At 33.4% G+C, this 18,469-nt stretch overlaps 3 protein-coding genes across 9 annotated transcripts; 1 reads left to right on the top strand and 2 right to left on the bottom strand.

Moving 5' to 3' along the window:
• Nucleotides 1–163: 163 nt before the first annotated feature.
• pak2b (p21 protein (Cdc42/Rac)-activated kinase 2b) lies at nucleotides 164–11,243 on the bottom strand. Of its 3 annotated transcripts, none has more exons than XM_058761315.1 (15): nucleotides 10,991–11,243; nucleotides 9,092–9,362; nucleotides 7,742–7,848; nucleotides 6,732–6,879; nucleotides 6,613–6,644; nucleotides 5,668–5,787; nucleotides 5,021–5,159; nucleotides 4,873–4,936; nucleotides 4,749–4,797; nucleotides 4,555–4,667; nucleotides 2,908–3,025; nucleotides 2,618–2,717; nucleotides 1,494–1,690; nucleotides 1,274–1,411; nucleotides 164–1,180 (listed from the first exon to the last, which is right to left on the bottom strand). In XM_058761315.1, exons 2-15 carry the CDS (start codon nucleotides 9,273–9,275, stop codon nucleotides 1,094–1,096), a joined length of 1,596 nt encoding a protein of 531 aa, XP_058617298.1. In that variant the 5' UTR covers nucleotides 9,276–9,362; nucleotides 10,991–11,243; the 3' UTR covers nucleotides 164–1,093. The 3 variants fall into 3 exon arrangements, with proteins under 3 accessions (XP_058617298.1, XP_058617299.1, XP_058617300.1); XM_058761316.1 differs by having other exon boundaries at nucleotides 9,092–9,251; XM_058761317.1 differs by lacking the exon at nucleotides 10,991–11,243 and having other exon boundaries at nucleotides 8,958–9,098.
• Nucleotides 11,244–12,088: 845 nt separating this feature from the next.
• On the bottom strand, nucleotides 12,089–14,813 carry pigx (phosphatidylinositol glycan anchor biosynthesis, class X). Of its 4 annotated transcripts, none has more exons than XM_058760750.1 (6): nucleotides 14,674–14,813; nucleotides 14,439–14,511; nucleotides 13,692–13,824; nucleotides 13,390–13,582; nucleotides 13,198–13,301; nucleotides 12,089–12,382 (listed from the first exon to the last, which is right to left on the bottom strand). In XM_058760750.1, exons 2-6 carry the CDS (start codon nucleotides 14,471–14,473, stop codon nucleotides 12,245–12,247), a joined length of 603 nt encoding a protein of 200 aa, XP_058616733.1. In that variant the 5' UTR covers nucleotides 14,474–14,511; nucleotides 14,674–14,813; the 3' UTR covers nucleotides 12,089–12,244. The 4 variants fall into 4 exon arrangements, with proteins under 4 accessions (XP_058616733.1, XP_058616731.1, XP_058616732.1 ...); XM_058760748.1 differs by having other exon boundaries at nucleotides 14,613–14,744; XM_058760749.1 differs by having other exon boundaries at nucleotides 14,439–14,508; nucleotides 14,613–14,744.
• Nucleotides 14,791–18,384, top strand: cep19 (centrosomal protein 19). 2 transcript variants are annotated; one of them, XM_058760752.1, is made up of 3 exons: nucleotides 14,791–14,930; nucleotides 15,090–15,243; nucleotides 16,537–18,383. In XM_058760752.1, the coding sequence occupies exons 2-3, from the start codon at nucleotides 15,114–15,116 to the stop codon at nucleotides 16,893–16,895; spliced, it is 489 nt and encodes a 162-aa protein (XP_058616735.1). In that variant the 5' UTR covers nucleotides 14,791–14,930; nucleotides 15,090–15,113; the 3' UTR covers nucleotides 16,896–18,383. The 2 variants fall into 2 exon arrangements, with proteins under 2 accessions (XP_058616735.1, XP_058616736.1); XM_058760753.1 differs by lacking the exon at nucleotides 14,791–14,930 and having other exon boundaries at nucleotides 14,959–15,243; nucleotides 16,537–18,384.
• Nucleotides 18,385–18,469: the final 85 nt, after the last annotated feature.

Genomic DNA, 18,469 nt, shown 5'->3' with positions numbered 1-18,469 from the left:
ACTAACAAAAGGTCCACAATGCTATCAACCACCAGGAAGTGGAATAAGTTTATGGTAAAACAATTCAAACATGAACAAGTATGTGCTGTAATGTAAGTGAAAGAGCTCAAATATCACTTCAACAACAGGAACGACCCCATTAACTCATGACAAGGTTCAAACAGACTGTAAAAATTCCCCCTAGAGAGAGTTTATTCTAATCTCAAGTTTCAAGTCCTCTTTTAATGAAGAACAAGAGATGTACACAATGTTGCAATGACTGTATTGTTCACAGAAATTTGCAGGAATCCGGCTTTTGCTTGCAAAACAAGTGACTGAAAAGCATAAAAATAGTTATCAATTCTTACACTGTGACTTCTCGACAACTGCATTTACTTCATAAACTGTTAGTTACTAAAACAACAAGAAAAGTGTTCATGTACACAAACATACAACTATCTAATCTACACATCCTGCTTTTGGTTAACTACATCAACTGAAATGCTACGTTTCTTCGAAGTACATCATATACACATTTCATCACATGAAAGTTTCATCTCAGGTTAGAGGAAGTTCAATGGCAAGAACCTGCCCCTTCAGACAGAGTATAAAGGTGTTTGCTGGAACAACAACAAAGGCACAAGTGACTACGAAAATCATTCACTGCTCGCAGTTGGCGTGTATCGGTAAGGTGCTCTTCCCTTCGGGTCAAGAACAGGAGTAGGCTACACAGTTTTCAGTCGTGATTCTGGCTACAGAAAAATTAACAAAAGAAAGATCTCCAGCTGGATTTGAAATCACCATAATTGATTCTGGTCACCAATTATGGAACATATGAGGTCTAGACTCTAGAGAAGCCAAAGAGAGGAAGAGTTCATACATAAAACACAGACAAAGACCCACAAGAATCTAACAAGAGCAGGAGGACAAGGAGAACATCTAATGTCCCCCAACACCACAGCGGTCAATACAGGTTTAAAAACAGGCAAAGACCCAAATGAAATGCTTGGAGTTTTGTTTTGGCAACACTGATATGTTGTTGACACACTGGTAAAAAAAACACCTGGCACAGATTTCGAGAGTGTTCAGCAGTCCGCTGCGCTCGTGGGCACAGCTAGCGGTTGTTCTTCATAGCGTCCTTGGCGGCTAAAATCAGAGGAGTGAGACTCGAGAGAGGCTTGGCCAACTTCAGGAAGGGATGCTGAAGACGACAGCAGCATTGATCAATGAACAAGTTCACACAAGTCATGCTATTATTCCTTAAATCGCTAGAATTTGTTGCTAACTGGTTTACCTGCAAAAGCTCTTTGCTTCCACCCCTCTTTTCCACGTCCATCTCCAGACAGCGACTCAGGAAGTCTCGGAAGATGGGCGACAATTTTTCAGGACTCTGCAACTCTGGAGTCCCATTGGTGGCAATCAGGTAGAGCGCCTGAGGAGGAAAGAGTTCAGGAGTTTAGTTTCCGTAATTGCCACATCGCTAACTTTTTGGAGAACCAATGATACCAACGTACCCTCAGTGGATTCTCGTTGAGGTACGGCGGTTCTCCTTCCACCATCTCGATTGCCATGATGCCCAAGGACCAGATATCAACTTTGGGTCCATAGGCTTTGCGCGTCACGACTTCTGGAGCCATCCAATATGGCGTTCCCACCATGGTGCTCCTCTTACTCTGTTCGGGAGTGATCTGGGCACAGAATCCAAAGTCCGCTGTAGAATAGGAGATGAAAAAGATGGTTTAGAGACATTTCCTGGTTTGTTTAATTTCATTGACGACTTAAATGGAACTTATGGACCTCAGTCGCATTAGATGCCATTTTTAACACCAATGACAATCAGGATGTGAGAATTGTAGACCAGTGGGTCATATGGTTGTGTAATTTGGTGTAATCAGGAAGATGGCAAAACGCCAAAAATACATAATTCTAAAACAATTCCAGTAGACTTTAAAAACTAGACTAAAAAAAAAAAAAAGTTAACATTACCAAAAACCTCAAGATGTAATAGGTCCCATTCATGAAACAAGTCCAAATTGTTCATACAATCACAGTTAAGTAAACCAAACTATTGTTTCATGATCGATTTAGACAGTTTGTTTTTTCACAAATAAGGCTCAATCATAGCCTCATTTTATTTAGTGTCTAAAGAAACAAGGCATCTACCCTGACTAAAGTCAATTATGGATTTTATTGTGGGCTAGTTTGATTCACACTGCATGTCTAGGGTGCAAAACTTCAGAAGAAACATTGAGATAATGAAAATGCGATAAACTGCGATAAACAGTGTTGACTAAATGTTATCAGATTACATCAAAACACTAATTAAATTTCTTCAAATAAGTGCTGTTGGGTGAAAACCAAACACTTTATTCACTTGAACGTCTATTGTTGGAACAGTTTACTTGCAGTTTCTTTATAGTCGTCACGTTTTGGCTCACAAGAGCTCAGAACGAGCAGCTAAACCAAACCAAACATGACTCTTACTGCGTCTGGTTCTCAGAGAACCAAGTGTGAAGGCACCTTTCAAAGATTTTGCGCCTAACCACAATCTTTGTGCTGCGATCTAACTGAACTTCACGCTTCAGTCCGTTTCCACTCGTAAAAACCGGAGCGTTTGCATGCAGAAGCAAGAACGTACTGAGCTTGACAGAACCGTCCATTCCCAGAAGCACGTTGTCACTCTTGATGTCCCGATGAATGACCTGATTGGCGTGCAGAAACTCCAGTGCCTGCAAACACTGTGTGAGATAACAGACAAGACGAAGTTCATTAGTTAAGCGACAGGGTTACTTCCTGTTAAAACATACAAGGCCTGATCTTGAACAGAGTTCAATTACGCATTTATTGTCAGGGTTTCCCCCCAAAACCAAAGCAGGAAGTTCAGCAAGTCTATGAGTTTGACAGAAGGATGCTTCAACTTCAACGCACCTCTCGGCATACAGCGGCGATCTGGGCCTCATCCATGCACGTCTCGGTTACGACATCTGTGAGCGAGCCACCAGCCAAGTACTCCATCACGACAAACAGCTCCTCACCTACCAGAAAACTGTAGCAGAGACAATTAACACTCGTAAACCTTCATGGCATAATTAGCTGTTTCCATTAAAAGCTATAAATTAAACTTGTGCAAAGAAACGGAATATAGCATAAAATAAATTGCACAATTAACACTCATAAACCTTCATGGCATCATTACATATGTTTCCATCCAAACTTACAAAATTAAGATAAAAAAATGGAATACTGCATTAAACATTTGCAAACCTTCATGGTATCATTAGCTAGTTTTCCAACCAAAGATAGAAATTCAATGAATTTTATGAAAAAAACATTTGCACAATTAACACTGGTAAAACTTAATGTAATCATTATATATGTTTTCAACCAGTGCCGAATTAAAGTTAAGTGAACAACTGGAAACTTGCTTAAAACATTTGCACAACTAACACTTGTAAAACTTCATGGCATAAATAGCTATGTTTCCATTGAAAGTTATCAATTAAACGAAAAATGTGAATATTGCATACAAAATTTACAATTAACACTCAAACCTTAATGGAATCATTAGCGGTTTCCATCAAAAGTTACAAATTTAACTACTCAAAAGAGTTTGATTAACACTCAAACCTTCATGGCACCATTAACTGTGTTTCGAACCAAAGATATGAATTTAAATTGTGCAGAAATTGGAATATTGCATAAAACATGCACAATTAACACTCTTGAAACTTCATGGAACTTTGTAGCTATGTTTCTAAAGAATATGAATTTATCTTGTACAAAAACTGGAATACTGCATTTGCACAATTTACACTTTTAAACCCGATTAGCTGTTGAAATTTACAAATTAAACTTGTGTGAAAAATTGGAATATTGCATAAAACATTAATTTAAGTTTAAAAACTGCACAATTAACAATCTTAAACCTTCATGGCATCATTAGCTAGTTTTACAACCAAAGTTACGAATTTAACAAATAAAAAAATAAAAAAACTGGAATATCGCATAAAACTTTTACGAATAAACCATGTGCGCTCAAGAGGACAAATTCGTCACTTCTTGGGAAACTGCTGCTAAGTGTTAATAATAAATATGGAAGATACTGCAAAACACTTTGGCTCTTTTTCCACCATAATAAATTACTTCCGAAAGGAAAATTACAAAAGTTAAATTACGGACGAAACAATAATAAAAGCTGATGTGTTATCTTGCATTTGTGAATTTTAGAATGACTAAAACAACCTCCTAGATGGTGTGCAACGAGATTTGTGCACTGGTTAGTCCAGTTATCCAATCACACATTCTGTTGAGGCAACGTCATGCAAGTTTGTTGCGCACTGAGGAATGTATTCGGTAAACACGTTTACATCATATTTTCTGCGCATGTCTTCTTATCGGATAGAAAACATCCACATCTAAAGTTTTACGCAGATTTTAAGCTGTGATATCTCAAAATTTGCCTAAAAATGCTAAGGGGTATACAATTATTAAGGTAAACTTGGAAATTCCTCACCTGGAAGTGAAGGTCAAGTTCACAAAATTCACAAGCGATGTTGTTTCTTGAGGAGTGGTTACCTGTCTAAGAAGTTGACAATGTTTGGATTCTTCAGTTCCTTCATGACGAGAATTTCATTGATGATAAGCTCTTTCTTGGGCTGCTTTTGCAGGTTGATCTGTTTGATGGCCACCTGAGAGACAGAAACATGTTGAGATGATGAAACTGGGAAAAAAACAACAACAAATGCATCCATTTAGATCCCTTGCATTACCTCCTGTCCAGTAGCAACATCAATGGCAGTGAACACCGTTCCCGAAGCTCTGTGGAAAGATGCAATTATTGATCTCAATCCATTAATGAAACAATAACATGTTGCGAAAAAATGCGAGACCTACCCTTGTCCAATCTTCTCGTATCGTGTATATTTCTTTTTTGGATCTCCAATACTGACTATAGTTCCTGTCGGAGAACAAATAGAGGACATGTGGTTTGAATCTTGCAAAGCAGTGAAATTGCGCAAAGAACTTTTATACGGTAACGTACGAAGCTTGTCCATGATCTCCTCGTCCGTCATCTTGCCCTTTTTGGGTCTCTGTCGGTCGCCGGCCTTCAATGCGACCTCGCTATCCGGAGACGTCACTGGAGGAGGGAGGGGGTCGATGACCGATGGTCGAGTGTATACCTGAAATAACAAGGGTCATCACAGTTAACTGGGAGCAAAAGAAATTTAAATGAAAAAATTCATTTTTGTTAATTAAAATAAAATAAATACATTTTTTAACAACACAGATTTTAAGTGCATCCTGGCATTTCCACCTAGTGGTTTTTGTATTTTTATACTTAAAAAAAAACAAAACAAAAAAAAAACGAACAAAATTACTACGAATATTTTGTTTTTAAATCCAAAAAATAAAAATAGAAATAATTGTATCTCAATACTACTAGCTTTTAAGCACATCATGGCATTTCCATCCAGCATTTTTTGATGCAATATCCCAAAATTCCCATAAAAAAGCTATTGTTTTCAACTAAATAGACATAACATAAAAAAATAAAACTTTAATGTTAAAGGAAAAATAAAAACATTACTAAATAATTCTTAAAAATAAAAGTTTTGTTTTATGTACACTATACTTGTAAAGTATAGTGTATAATACATATAAAAACTGTATTTTTAACGGTTTCTTTACGCTCTTGGTGTGTTCTGGGCGTGGTGCGACAACAGGTGGTGGCGTCTCCTCATCGTCGTCGTCTTCATCGTCATCCACCGTTTTGATTGGAGATGAGGGCTCTGGTGATTTTTTCACAGGCTTTGGTTTTAGAGAAGGAAAGCAGCGCAATTATTATTCAGAAATGAGCTTGAGCTGGTTTAGTCACTGTTTTTGTTGTTACCAAAAACTAGAAAAAGGGTTTTGTTACGTGAAATAAAACAAATGTTAACTGACATAAAATGAACTTATTTCTATTAGTTGCCTTAGCAACATTTTTTTTTAGTTCAAGTACTAAAACCAAAATAATAAAATGTTTTACATAATAAAATTGTATAAAACAAACAAATAAACCTAATAAAAATTACAAAAACATCAAACATTTAAACTTTAAATAAAATTGCGAACATTGAAAATAAAATAGAGTTCAACATTAATGAACTTTATTTCAGCTAGTTACCAAAGCAATGTGTCATTTTAATTTAATTTGACTTCATGCACGAATATAATTTAAACTAAAGCTCAAATAAAAAAAAATAAAACCTTTATAGACACTAAAAAAATAAAAATAAATAAACTAACAAAAATTACAAAACAGAAAAAAAATATCAAAACTTAAAAAAATTATGAAAACATAAAATACATATTTATTAGCATATTTATAGAAATAAATATTTAAAAACTTATTTCATTTCAGCTAGTTGCCAAAGCAACATTTCATTTAGTTTTACTTATGCATTAAAATTACTAAGACTAAAACTGACATAAAAACTAATAAAACCGATAGAAAAATTAAAAAACACAAATAATAAAATGTGTTGTAAATAAAAACAAGCTTACTGGGTAAATAAGTTTAAATAACTAAAAATAATGAATAAAAAAATAATAATAAAATGCACAACAAAGTCACTTAAACTTTTCACATACCGATTGTTCACCAGAGGGAAATCCGTCCTTCTCTATACACAAACAAATGGAGAAAAGCGGTCAGTATGACATGACAGTTGCTGTAAGGTTAGCATGAGCGCGCGAGTCATCCAGCGCACCTGAGGAGAAGCTGAGGTACTTCTGCCGGCCGTTTCCCGTCGAGTCGTAGAACTTGAGCACGTCGAGGACGGCCTGCGGGTTCTTCTTCTGCTCTGATTTGGTGATGTTGGAGGTCTGCAGTAACCGCGCCCACTGCTCCGGCATCCCCTGAGAGACAGAGAAACAACAAATTTAACCGATATATCCGTACTGACCTTTGATAATGGCTGTAAATGATGAGCATGTGGCCGATATTTCAAGTGAATATTACAAGGTTTAAGTTTTGTTTCATTTACTACACCAGGTTTCAGCTATGCATCGTTTCTGCAATACATTAAGTGTTTACGATATTTGGTCAAAAAGTGTAAATTATCCATTGTGTCAGTTCCAAAATCCAAAATAAGAATAGCGTTTTACTTTATTTATTTATTTTATAAGTTTCAAAGTGTATATTGAAGCAAAAAAAATAAATAAATAAAAAATATATAATTAATCTTCTTAATTCTTTAACTTCTTAATAACCAAATAAAATAATTCAGTTTAAATGTTTGATAGGACTTTAAAAAAATGAAAATAAATTGCTTTTATATTGGTTATATTAGGCATGCAAGATATGAACAATTTTTAACTGATACCGATAACTGATAATTAAGTCCTTCTCATGGCCGATACCGATAAGTTCACATTTTTATATTATAATTTTCATATAATCTGCAGTTTGTGCACCCAGGAGAATACAAAATACAAAAAACACAAAAACAAAATAAACATCACGACAGCTATTTAAAATCCTTCAGTATAATATTTAAAATACCTGTGAAATGTCAAATTTCTGAATGAAACTGCTCAGTAATAAAGCCAAAATTTTATATTTGTACATATACATATATAAAACAATACACATTATTTTTGCTATTTAGAGATAGATGGATATAGATATGCATAACTTTACAATGATGTAGTTAGTTAGAAAAATTAACAGAATAATTTGAAATGTTTACAATTAAAGCTGAGGCATCTTCAGTCTTACCGTGAACTCTCCGGTAACGGCGTCAAACCCCACGTGAATGGTGTGCTCGAAGTCTGACGGCGGCGAGATCTCCGGACGCTCTTTATCTCGGTCTTTCCTTCGGCCGCCTGTCACACGACACATACAGTATCTCATTATCACCATTATAACCCAACACACCACGCTTTGCACTGAAACTCAGGTGTGAAACGAGGTGATGCATCTCCACATGTACAGTTACAAACCACACACAGTCAAAACCAAACCCTCTGCGGCTCTGCAAACGTCAAACTTACAACTACTGATTTTCACATCAACCGTTTAGGTTCAAACGCTGATCAATTTAAGTGCATTTTTAATCATCTTTTTCAGTTTGCTTAACTCCTGCAGTGTGAGTTATATTTTATAAGTACAGATAAAACATTAAAATTAGTGAAAACCAGGAGCAACAATGTTGAAAATGTTTTAAATTGAAATAATGTATTAAAATAGTGTAAATAAAAATATCTGAATTTACACTGGTGTGGGCAACACCAGTATATATTTTGTTTGTTTGTTTTTGTTAATATTTTGTATATTTAAAAAATATATATTTTCAGTTTTAATTGTGTTTTTATTTATGATTTTTTTTTCAATTTAATTTTAAAGTGCATTTGACTTTTTATTAGTTTTATTAAATGTCTATATAGTTTTTATTAATGTGTTACTTTATTAGTATTACTTTCAGTAACATCTTATTTAGTTTCAGAAAAAAGTAGACAAAAATTAGATTTTTTAAATATTAAAAAAAAAATTTGTTTCGGCTAAAATTTATTTTATTTCAAGTAAATTTTTATGATTTTAGTTTTAACTATAATAAATCTGGTTTACACAAACAATAAATATACAATAAGTGTTATTTTACTATGATTAATATACTATTATTACATTATATTAATAATTCATAAATGTATTAATATTTTTTCCCCATTTTGTTAAAGGTTCAGTAATATATACACATAATATATATATATATACACATAATAAATATACATAATTATGTAATCAAAAACTGTTATTTTTGAAAGCGATTAATCGCGATTAATTGTTTGACAGCACTACTCAAGTCTGCACTCCCAAGCTTAAAATTTTTATGACAGTTTTTTGACATGAACCTATGTATAACTTTTTTTAAATTGACGCACAAGAGTTAAGGGTAAAGTATTAATAGGATTAAAAACCGAAAAGGGAAAATTACGTCAGTTAAGAGGTTCTGAATTTCGATTCCTTTTCGATTAATCGTCCAGCCCTAGTTGTTCCTCATACGGCTCTCTCTGGAGCGCGACGAGCCGCTTGCTGCCGGGTTTGGCGTGTGAAGCGATCGGTACGCACCCTTCTCAGCTCCGGAGAAGATGGAGATGATCTTGTTGCGCTTGCGCTCCTCGGGCACTGAGGGCAAGGGCTTGGAGCTGTGGTTGGCGGCCAGCGCGTCCTTCCCACCGCCGCTGAAGATGGTGCTGCTCATCCTGACGGGCGGAGCAGGCGGCTTATCCTCCAGATCCCCATTATCACACATGGTCCGGCACGAGCAGAAAGGAAAGAAAGGAGGAGTGGGTGGAGGAGAACGTTTGCAGGTGGAGATAAAGAAAAGGAGGAGTTAGAGCTGCAGGAGCAGAAGGGAAGCACAACGGAGAGATGAGCCACGCAGACGAACAAACACCACCAGCGACAAACAAACACATCAGAAACACTGCAGCCGTTCACTCCTGCTGCATTCACTTGCTTTGTACGAAACCTATACATTATTATTATTGTGATAATTAAGTATGAAATTGCAGTTAAATACAAAATACATTTATTTCAAGTGATTTTTTATTTAATTTATTTATTTTTAATTAATTAATTTTTAGCTTAGTCAGTGAATAATAACTCCGTATATAAAACAAATAAATAAAACAAAAGAAATTAACAACAAAAGAAATTGCAATTTCATACTTGCTCATCTTGAAAATAACTAAATTCATATTAATGGGAAAAATAAGAAACTATATTTTTCATTATTGCAATTTTAGATTTAATTACGACAATAAGAAATAAGAAAATATGAAATAATTTCGCATGAAGAATATTGAGACCATTTTTACAATCATAATAAACTTATGCTTAATTATAATGGAAATAATGTCAGAATAAATTAATAATTGTCCTAAGATTAATAATAATAATTGATAATAATTACTATTAAATAATAAAAACACATTAACATATTAAATTTTAAATAATATTAAAAAATATTAAGGTGATTTTAGGACCATCATAACCATTTTACGCTTAATTATCATGAAAATAGTGTCAGAATAAATCAATAAAAATTATAATGAATTATCACAAAATTAACAATTATAAACTACTACAAATAAATAACTAATTACGATTAATAGGAAACTTCTTAAATAATATTTTGCACAAAGAATATTCAGATGATTTTACAACAATCATAGCCATTTTATGCGTAATTACCATAAAATGAATGTCAAAGTAAATTAATAATAATAGAAATTTTTAAAATAAGACATTATATTTTGCATTAAAATATTAAGGTGATTTTTAGGACCATTTTATGCTATCAACAGAACTATCATGAAAAAAAAAGTGTCAGAATAAATTAATAATAATAATAATAATAATCATAAAATTAACAATAAAACTATTACAATTAAACAGTATTAAATCAGCATTAATGGGAACTTTTTAATTAATTATATTTTGCATAAAAATATTCAGACGATTTTACGTCTGCCATTAGCATTTTATGCTTAATTACCCTATAAATAATGACAGAATGAATAAATAACAACTGTCCTAAAAATAACAAAAATAAATAAATAAAATTACCCCAAAATTACTATAATAATAATAATAGCAAACAAAGAGATAACTTTTAATACGTTTAATTTATGCAAAACATATGACCTAAAATCACCTCTTCTCCAGAATTCGCCTCAGCAGCACTAGTTAGTTCATTAGCAGTGTTTAATTATCATATTTCCAGACACAGTGCTGTTGTTTTTATCTGGCGTGAGCAGACAGGGCTCGCTGAAGCGACACAGAGAGAAACCCGATCCAGAGCTGAAAGCTGCCTGCAAACACGAGCCCTAGGGAGCGCCCTACATAGACAGCACTGACAGAAGCACCCGACGCTCGCCTCGAGGCCCGCAGCAGCTGTCTAGGTAGGCAGCACGCCAGGTTTTGGGACGCGGCCGGGGAACCTCGGGTTTTGTCGCGGCTCACCTGTGAAGCGGAGCTCAAACTTCAGCCTGACGCGCTCCAGCGGGCCGCGGAGGAGCTGCTCTGTCCGGGGAGAGGCCTGAGGCGACGCGCAAGCCCCGTACGAAGGTTTCTGCGCCGTTATCTGCTGCGTATCGCTTTATTTTTGGTAGTTTTTTGTGCTGGTTTGGGGAAGGGGAGGCGCCCAGCAGCGTCTCTTTCTGCCCTCGCCTGCAGCAAACAGCCAGCGACTGTTTCCGGTGCGACGGGATTCTGCGGAAACGAGCGACAAAATAAAAGTCCGGCAATCGATATTCCTGGAACTATTGATTTATTGCAATTAACATGTATATATTAATTATATTTTTTAATATTATAATTACTAATATTGCTTAATTCATTTATTGCTGATAAGAATATATATTACTTTTAATCTGTATGTATTATATAAACATTAATGCGTTAATATTAAGGATTAATATTAATAGGACTTTTTTTTTAAAGAGGATTTACACTATTTAAATATTTGATAGTTTGGAATTGTATACATACGCGCACACATATTCAATTATGATTATATATCAATATTTTAATCTTAAAATAATTATTTCTCAAAATATTGATGACGTAATCACACAAAAAAAATATTTCGAAGAAGAGTATATATTACTTATTTTTATAAAATGAATTGTAATAAGAGATAAAATTAATTTTATATAATTTTAAATATTTTACTTACATAAAAACAATGCATAAAAATAACGATTATATGTTTTTAAAACATTTAAATTATTTAATATTTCAAAATTGCATTATACAGTATACATCTTATATAAGAACTTTGTGCATAAAAATAACAATTGTTTTTTTATAAATTATTTAATATTTCAAAATTGCATTATATACTATCGATCTTATATAAAAACTTTATGCATAAAAATAACGATTATACATTTTATTGAAATATTAATTTCAAAATTACATATATATGCAATTTTGAAATAACCTTCATACTAATAATTATACATTTATTTAAAAATTTATTTATATATTTTTTAATTTTATATATTTCGTTTTAAATATTGATGTAATAACAGACAGACGCAAAATATTTTTTTTTAAACAAAGTAACATTCAGCTTTATTTACAATCACAGTAATACATTATTATTAATCCACTATAACATCATATTCATTCATGCACACTGGTTTCTTCTTACACTGACACTGTGAGAGGAATCTGAGCGTTTGTGCTCTGTCAGACTGTGATGGTCTGTGATCAAAAGCTGCCGTGTTTCCAGATGTTTCTGAGCAGATAAACGCAGCTCAATACAGTCGTCAGAACAGTACCGACACACACGGTGATGATCATCGACGAATCACCGACCGGGATCTCCAGACTCACTCCAGCATTATCCTCAACCACACACACAGACACACACACACACTGCATTAACTCTGCTATAATCTGCATCAATGTTATTATAAATAGAAAACTATATTTAGATATTTGTTATTGTTATATTATAAAATGTGTATAATTATACATAATCTTATTATAAATATACAATTCATTAAAACATGCATGAAGTTTGCTATAATAAATTAGTATTATTATAAATATACATTTTATTAAAATATGCATGAACTTTGCTATAATATTGTATATTACTATTATAAATAAAAATTATATTATACTATTATTTATTATTATTTTATATATATATATATATATATATATATATATATATATATATATATGTGTGTGTGTGTGTGTGTGTGTGTGTGTGTGTGTGTGTAATTATAAACAATAATGTTACATATAATTTACATTAATGTATGAACATTGCTATAATACTTACTATATATTAACATTACTATTAATATTACATTATTAAAGTATACATTTTATTATAATATTGTGAATTTTATAGAAACTATTGTCATTATAAGTAATAATACAACATATTATATATTACATTTACAATATGTATGAACGTTGCAATTATATATTATTATTATTATATTAAACATTTAATGTTTTCATAAATAACATTATCAAGATAAAATTATATAAACATTACTATTATTATATAATACATAAAATATTACTCTATCATATTATTATGACACATATTGCATTATATTAAAATATTATTTATTAACAATACACATTATGTATTATTATATAATATTTGAAAACATGCAGCACTTTGGCTTTATAAGCATTACCTCTAGATCCAGGATCTCCATCCAGGAGCAGATGCTGTGGTTGCTGAAGGTACAGGGAGCATCAACCACTACACGACGTAAACCAGGACTCAGTGTCTCAGTGCCTATGATTCAGAGAAGCACAGAAACACACTGAACTCAGCAGACAGACGAGGTTTGATTCATTCACTGAGTGCGTCTGCAGTGTCTCACACTGGTCTGATCTGAGGAGCAGTCTGGGCGACTCGATGTCCACTTTCACTCGTTTGCTGGAGTCTGACGGTCGGTGATATCGGCCGTGAACGGGAACCACGGCCTCGTGCTTTCCTGAGAGAAAAACCAGCGCCGTGAACCCAGATGACAGATACTCCGGAGCTTCCAGATCAACCTTTGAGTCCAGGAGAACCTACAAAACAATAAAACACTGATTAGCTCACGCAATATTTAAAAATGGACACCTAATATGCTGCATTTCCACATGAACTGATATGAAATCAACGTAAAACAGTGTTGACCTCCAAACCCGTGTCGCGTCTCAGTGTTTCCAGCTGATATTCGTCCATATAAACACCACTGGGCAGCTTCTGGACTAGTAAAACTTGGACATCATGATCTGTTTTGCTCCACTGAACTCTGTATTGAAGATCTCTAGAAACCAAACATCATATTTAACCATCAAAACATAAATAAACGCAATGATATATATTACATATAAATATTAATAATAATAAATAAAAATAATATTTTATTATAAATAATTCTGTTATAAATATAAAATTACATAAAATATTATGTATCATATGGTATTTTATTATTAATAATCAGTGTATATATTATAATTACTATCATAATATATATATATATATATATATATATATATATATATATATATATATATATATATATATATATATATATACACCTTTATATAAAAATTTTGCTATTATTATATTATATTAAAAATTAATTACTATAAATAATATTATTATGAATATACATTTTATTAAAACAAAACATTTGCTATATTTTGAAATATATAAATATTAATAACATATTTATAGTTATATATTATATAACAATATCTTATAAGTATAAGTATGTGTGTGTGTGTTACAGTAAATTTTGTACATACTATATTATTACAAATAACTACAAATATATTACTTAAAGATATGTATGAACTTTGCTATTGCTATTATAAATTAAAAATACATTATAAAACACCATAAACGTAAATAAACACATAAAGAGCAAGAGGAGACCTGTGAAATCCTGCTTTGGAAATCTTCACAGACATCGACACTGACTTCAACCATTCCGATGGAAAACAATCTGCTGAATGAGGGAAAAAAATAGGCTAAATACAAAAAGTCGTCGTTTATTTGTTGCGAATTGATAACTAATAATAAAGCAAGCAAGTTTAGCATTGCAAATACCTTCTTTTGAATTCCCATGATGGATAAAACACAAAACAATTGCTAATAAATAAAACCTAACCATGGTCGATCCACGCTCATGCTGTAATCCCGGTTTCACTTCCGGGTCTGATGACGCCGTTCCGGCAGAGGGCGCTGAGGAGGGTCGCGCGCGAAACTTTCTCTCAGCAGAAGAACCGTTACAACAGCGAAGAGGAAGCGTGGAAACCTGCGCCAAACAACTGTTTTACGCCCAGTAGCTGGTTTATTTACGAAAGCGTGCATTGTGTTAAATGTGAGCCTGTGCCTTTAAGAAAACCGGCGCGGATCAAGCGATTGGTAAATATTCCGGTAGACTTTGCGCGAAACATCTCACTGTTGCTATGGTTACAGTACTAAAATAGATAGATAGATAGATAGATAGATAGATAGATAGATAGATAGATAGATAGATAGATGAAACTCTTTATGAACATTATTTCTCGTTCGTTTCTGCAGCTGGAAATGGAAACGTGAGTGAAAATGTCCATAGTAGCGAAGCGATGTGGAGTCAAGTTTATTCCTCCGTCCATCATACTCATATATGAGAACAAAAACACCAGCAAGATGAGGAAAAGAGTCATACCTGTGAGGAACTTCTCTCAGTATTCAGGTGAGTGTGTTTGAGAGCGATCATCAATCCTTGTTTTGCAATGTAACTCGTTATTCATACTTAAATGCACATTAAATACTGACTTAAAGGAGCAGTTGACCTAAAATGAAAATTAGATGAAAATGTGCTCACCTTCAGGCCATCCGAGATGTAGATGTGTTTGTTTCTTCATCAGATTTGGAGAAATGTAGCATTGCATCACTCACTCACCAATGGATGTGAATGGGTGCCGTCAGAATGAGAGTCCAAACAGCTGATAAAAACACCACACTAATCCACACCACTCCAGTCCATCAGTTAATGTCTTGAGAATCCAAAACCTGCGTGTTTGTTCAAAACAAATCCATTATTAAAATGTTTTTAACTGCAAACCATCACTTCTGGTTAAAATATGTGACCCTGGACCACAAAACCAGTCATAAGGGTCAATTTTTTAAAATTGAGATTTATACATAATCTGTATAAAATAAATACGTTTTCCATTGATGTATGGGTTGTTAGGATCGGACAATATTTGGCTGAGATACAACTATTTGAAAATCTGAGGGTGCAAAATAAAAAATGAGAAAATCGCTCTTGAAGTTGTCCAAATTAAGTTCTTAGCAATGCATATATCAAAAAGTTTTGATATATTTACGGTAGGAAATTTACCAAATATCTTCATGGAACATGATCTTTACTTAATATCCTAATGATTTTTGGCATTAAAGAAAAATCAATCATTTTGACCCATACAGTGTATTGTTGGCTATTGCTACAAATATACCTGCGCTACTTATGACTGCTTTTGTGCTCCAGGGTCACAAACGAGTCCATAATAACTCTTCCTCCAGTGAAAAAGTCCATCTCCTGTTGTCTCTCACATCAAAATCCAGCCACATATTTGTTTAGAGCTGTTTTGGCTTGTAAACGGTGCTTGATTTGAGCAGATTTCTCTCCAGATTCATACCAGACCACTTTTTCAATGGAGGAAGCTTTATTATGGATTGTATTTTAGTTAAAAAACATCTTAATGATGGATTTGTTTCAGCTTTTGTCTTCTCAAGATGTTAACTGTTGGACTGGAGTGGTGTGGATTATTGTGATGTTTATATCAGCTGTTTGGACTCTCATTCTGACGGCACCCATTGCTGAGCAATGCTACATTTCTCCAAATCTGATGAAGAAACAAACTCAACTACATCTCGGATGCCTTGAGGATGAGCACTTTTTTTTTTTTCATGAACAGTTTTATTTTTGGCTGAACTATTGTTTTATTGAATGTGAATGTAAAGTATTACACCCTGTTTCTAGACTGCAGTCGAGCAGCAGAGAGACTGAAGCATCACGTGCGTCACAGCATGTATCTGGAGTCGGTTTCTTTGGCTCAGCTGGAAAGGCTTCACCTCATACTGCGAGATCATCTGAAGGGTCTCAGTCTGGAGGAGAGTCTCGCCGCCCGACGGGTGTCCGCCCCCAACGACGAGGACCTGAATAAACTGAGCGATGACGAGCTGAACCGCAGGAAGGCCCAGATGGACGAGCTGTTCGAGTGCAACCGCAAACACAAGGAGGATCCGGACTTCGTGTACGATCTGGAGGTGAAGTTTCCAGAGAACAGCGTGCGAGAGACGTGCAGCTGGGATGAAGAGCAGTCCGATGAGGAGTTTTAGAGGATCAGACGCGCTGGAACGCATTTCAGACTGAATGAAGACACATGGAGAACTGGTGCATTATGGGGCTTCTGTTGAAGTCTGATGATAAACTATACATTTGCTGCTACATATTGTTTTAAGGTCACTTCCTCTATGCTACACATTGTTTTTTTGTTGTTTTTTGTCTTATCCCTTTGATTCTTTTAAATAAAATAGCATCGATAATATAAAAAATACTTTAATATTTAATTTAATAAATATAAAAAATGGAGGACATTGAAACCTTAAGCCTCAACATTTTTTTACAACTTTGTTCTTCAAATATTATGTGAATTTTAAAAAAATATTATCAACTTTTAGTCATACCAAAACAATTAAAACTAAAAACACTAAAACACATTTAACATTAATTTAAATGAATTAAATGGTAACAGAAATAAAACAGAATATATATATTTAAATATATATATACACACACACACACACATATATATACACACGCATGTACACATATATATATATATATATACACACAGTTGCATGCGAAAGTTTGGGAAACCCTTGCAGAATCTGTGAAAATATGAACAATTTTAACAAAATAAGAGACATCATACAAAATGCATTTTATATTTTATTTAGTACTGTCCCGAGTAAGATATTTTGCATAAAAGATGTTTACATTTAGTCCACAAGACCAAAAAATAGCTGAAATTATTAAAATAACCCCTTTCAAAAGTTTGTGAAGGTTCTTAATACTGTGTGTGGTTACCTGGATGATCCACGACTGTTTTTTGGTTTGTGATGGTTGTTCATGAGTCACTTGTTTGTTCTGAACAGTTAAACTGAGCTCTGTTCTTCAGAAAAATCCTCCATGTCTGGCAGATTCTTCAGTTTTCCAGCATCTTTTGCATATTTGAACCCTTTCCAGCAGTGACTGTATGATTTTGAGATCCATCTTTTCACACCGAGGGACTCAAACACAACTATTAAAAAAAGGTTCAAACATTCACTGGTGATCCTGAAGGAAACACGATGCATTAAGAGCCGGGGGGTGAAAACTTTTGAACAGGATGAAGATGTCCAAATTTTTCTTATTTTGTTGAAATATTTTTTTTTCCATTTATTACTGCCCTTCAGAAGCAACAGAAGATACTTGCATGTTTCCTAGAAGACAAATTACAATTTACCTTGATCTTCAAATTCAAAAAGTTTTCACCTCCCGGCTCTTAATGCATCATGTCTCCTTCTGGAGTATATATATATATATTTTAGTTGATGCAGTTAAATTAGTTTCTAATTTTTGTTTAGTTTAGGTTGAAGTACTAAAATTACTAAAGGTCAAATACGAATGTATAAAAGCTAAACAGACATATTTAACAATACAATTACTAAAACTTTAAAACTAAAATGAAAAATTAAATATTCAAAATTAATAAATAACTAAACATTCAAAATACTAAACTAATTATATCAAAAGACAACTAATTATAAAGACAGAAAAATGAATTATTAAAACTTTAAAATAAAATGGAAAATATATACATAAACTGAATTCAAAATATCAATAAATACTAAGATAGAAAACATATTTT

Source organism: Onychostoma macrolepis, chromosome 22, assembly GCF_012432095.1.
Source record: "Onychostoma macrolepis isolate SWU-2019 chromosome 22, ASM1243209v1, whole genome shotgun sequence".
NCBI classification, from domain to species: Eukaryota; Metazoa; Chordata; class Actinopteri; order Cypriniformes; family Cyprinidae; genus Onychostoma; species Onychostoma macrolepis.
The sequence above is the reverse complement of the archived record's forward strand: the minus strand, read 5'-3'. Positions and strand labels throughout refer to the sequence as shown.

What these genes read in the sequence shown, in the direction of transcription:
- cep19 (XM_058760753.1), top strand. Translation starts at nt 15,114, where the DNA reads ATGTCCATAGTAGCGAAGCGATGTGGAGTCAAGTTTATTCCTCCGTCC. An exon ending in GAACTTCTCTCAGTATTCAG is followed by an intron (nt 15,244 to 16,536) that starts GTGAGTGTGTTT and finishes CCCTGTTTCTAG; the next exon opens with ACTGCAGTCGAGCAGCAGAG.
- pak2b (XM_058761315.1), bottom strand. Translation starts at nt 9,275, where the DNA reads ATGTGTGATAATGGGGATCTGGAGGATAAGCCGCCTGCTCCGCCCGTC. An exon ending in CTTCTCCGGAGCTGAGAAGG is followed by an intron (nt 7,849 to 9,091) that starts GTGCGTACCGAT and finishes GTCGTGTGACAG; the next exon opens with GCGGCCGAAGGAAAGACCGA. An exon ending in TACGAGAAGATTGGACAAGG is followed by an intron (nt 4,798 to 4,872) that starts GTAGGTCTCGCA and finishes ATCTTTCCACAG; the next exon opens with AGCTTCGGGAACGGTGTTCA.
- pigx (XM_058760748.1), bottom strand. Translation starts at nt 14,676, where the DNA reads ATGGTTAGGTTTTATTTATTAGCAATTGTTTTGTGTTTTATCCATCAT. An exon ending in TCCAAAGCAGGATTTCACAG is followed by an intron (nt 13,825 to 14,438) that starts GTCTCCTCTTGC and finishes TTTGGTTTCTAG; the next exon opens with AGATCTTCAATACAGAGTTC. An exon ending in GCTCCTCAGATCAGACCAGT is followed by an intron (nt 13,302 to 13,389) that starts GTGAGACACTGC and finishes TCTGAATCATAG; the next exon opens with GCACTGAGACACTGAGTCCT.